At 62.1% G+C, this 2,338-nt stretch overlaps 1 protein-coding gene across 1 annotated transcript in view; it reads left to right on the top strand.

The window, feature by feature from the left end:
* The window catches only part of SOX7 (SRY-box 7), a gene marked incomplete at its 5' end in the record, with an annotated part of 4,634 nt that continues 2,296 nt past the window's right edge, over positions 1-2,338 (top strand). Inside the window, 2 exons of the mRNA XM_009288989.1 lie at positions 1-52; positions 2,103-2,338. The exon at positions 2,103-2,338 is cut by the window's right edge and continues 4 nt beyond it. Coding sequence (XP_009287264.1) covers positions 1-52; positions 2,103-2,338 — 288 coding nt within the window. The remainder of the gene's footprint in view (positions 53-2,102) is intronic.

The following is a 2,338-nucleotide window of genomic DNA, read 5'->3' as shown; positions in this document are numbered from 1 at the left end:
CTGGCCGTGCAAAACCCCGACCTGCACAACGCGGAGCTCAGCAAGATGCTCGGTGAGGAGGGGAGGGGTGCGGGGTTTGGGGCTGCGACTCGGGGGTGGGCGTCCGTGCATCCACCCGGCCATCTCCGGGGGTGCAAACCTTGCTCCGACTCTGGCACCCTGCGGTGCGTGCGCCCACCCCGGCCATCCCCGGGGGTGCAAACCCTCTCCGGATTCAGTACCCCGGAGTGGGCACCCATGCACCCATCGGCCATCCCCGGGGGTGCAAACCCTCTCCGGATTCAGTACCCCGGGGTGGGCACCCATGCACCCATCGGCCATCCCCGGGGGTGCAAACCCTGTCCGGGTGGGGACCCATGCTCCCTCCCTGCCACCCCGCGGGGTCCAAGCCCTGCCCGGGTCTGGCAGCGGCACCCTGGGGTGCGTGCATCCTCCCGGCCGCCCCGTGGGATACAGGCAGGTCCGGCACACGGGGGGTGGGCACCTGTGCACCCACAAGGACACGCTGCGGGGTGCAAAGCCTTCCTGGGTCCAGCGCCCTGGGACAACATCCACCGGGCTGCCTTGTGGGGTGCAAAGCCTGACGGGGTCCCGCACCCCAAGGAGGAGGCACCCATGCACCCAACCCGCCACCCCACGGGGTGCAAACCCCAGCGGTGACCCACACTCTGGGTGCATGCACCCACCCTCCCGCCCCTCAGGGTGCAAGGCCTGATGGTCTTTCACGCCCCAGGGGACAGGCACCCATGTGCACACCCTGCCACCCCTCAGGTGTAAACCCTGCTGGGGTGCAAACCCCCGGGCTGCCAGTGCCTGGGATCCCCCAATGCAGTTCAAGGAGGGACCCCCAAATTTTCCTGACCTGTCTTCGCTGTTCCACTTTGTCCCCAAACTTACTAGCCCGCCCCGATATTGCGTGTCCAGTGGGTGGTGGTTCAGCTGTTTCTTTTGGGGGATCACAACCCATTTTGAATACACATTTGTTTCCCACTCCCCACCCCCTGTTTCCCCCTTACCCCAATCCCCGTTTTTTATGCAAAACCAAGAGGGCAAACAGAAATAACCAGCCCAGACAGCCTGAGAAAGAGCTGCCTGAATTGCAACACAGCTTTGCTGTCCAACCTCTTACCCAAAGTTTGTGTTTCCCTGGACAGCTTTGCGGTGTTTTCTTTGGTGGTTTGGGTTTTCTCCTCGCTGCTTTGCCATGCAGCATCTCAGCTTATGAGTGTTATTTCTGCTGTCTCTTTGGCAATGGGAAGGCATCAAACGCTTTGATCCGTATCCTCATTTCTCCCCCTACCCTGAGGAACAGCCTGGGGTAGCCTCACCGTGGGATACAAGCCCGCGCCCCGGCGCTGCTTCTGTCCTGTGTCTTGGGGGCATTTTGTGTTTCTCAAACACGGAGCAGCGAGTCTCAGCTTATGAGTGTTATTTCTGCTGTCTCTTTGGCAATGGGAAGGCATCAAACGCTTTGATCCGTATCCTCATTTCTCCCCCTACCCTGAGGAACAGCCTGGGGTAGCCTCACCGTGGGATACAAGCCCGCGCCCCGGCGCTGCTTCTGTCCTGTGTCTTGGGGGCATTTTGTGTTTCTCAAACACGAAGCAGCGACGTCGCGGCACCCGGGTCTCCGTACGCCCCGGTGCGAGTCCCGGCAGGGCACGGGCTGGGCCATATCCAGGGACGCCACGTCCTGACCCCCTGCTCAGCCGGGCATGGCCTCAGCTGTCCCCGCTCGGCAGCTGGGCTCTCCGTCCCAGAGAGGCATTGCAAGACCAGACCGTGGAGCTGGGAGAGTCTATTTGCCCTGATTTGTTTGCAGTGGGGCTCAGCTAACCCTGAACCCGCCCTGTTTGGGGACTTGGGATGGGGGGAGTTGGTGGACCTACGGTGGCTTCAATACCCCCCTTCTTCGCCCTCTCACTGCCATCCTGTTCTCCTGCGGGGTTTGCGGGCTGCGTCTTCCATGTGTGCCGGCTCGGATATTGGGAGCCCCTACCTTGCTCTTGGGTTGTGTGCCTGCAAGCTTTGGGTGGCGGCCCCCTTTCCCGCCCCGGTACAGCTGCCGTGGGCACTAAGGGGAGTTTTGTCCTCCGTTTCAGGCAAGTCCTGGAAGGCTCTGAGCCTCTCGCAGAAGCGACCCTACGTGGAGGAGGCCGAGCGGCTGCGGGTGAAGCACATGCAAGATTATCCCAACTACAAATACCGGCCCCGGCGGAAGAAGCAGGTCAAGCGGATCTGCAAGCGGGTGGACCCCGGGTTTTTGCTGGGCAGCCTGACGCGGGACCAAAACGTGGTGCCGGAGAAGCAGACCTGCAGCCGGGCCAGTGGGGAGAGA

Source organism: Aptenodytes forsteri, unplaced genomic scaffold, assembly GCF_000699145.1.
Source record: "Aptenodytes forsteri isolate BGI_AS27 unplaced genomic scaffold, ASM69914v1 Scaffold57, whole genome shotgun sequence".
In the NCBI taxonomy this organism is placed as follows: Eukaryota; Metazoa; Chordata; class Aves; order Sphenisciformes; family Spheniscidae; genus Aptenodytes; species Aptenodytes forsteri.
The sequence above is the reverse complement of the archived record's forward strand: the minus strand, read 5'-3'. Positions and strand labels throughout refer to the sequence as shown.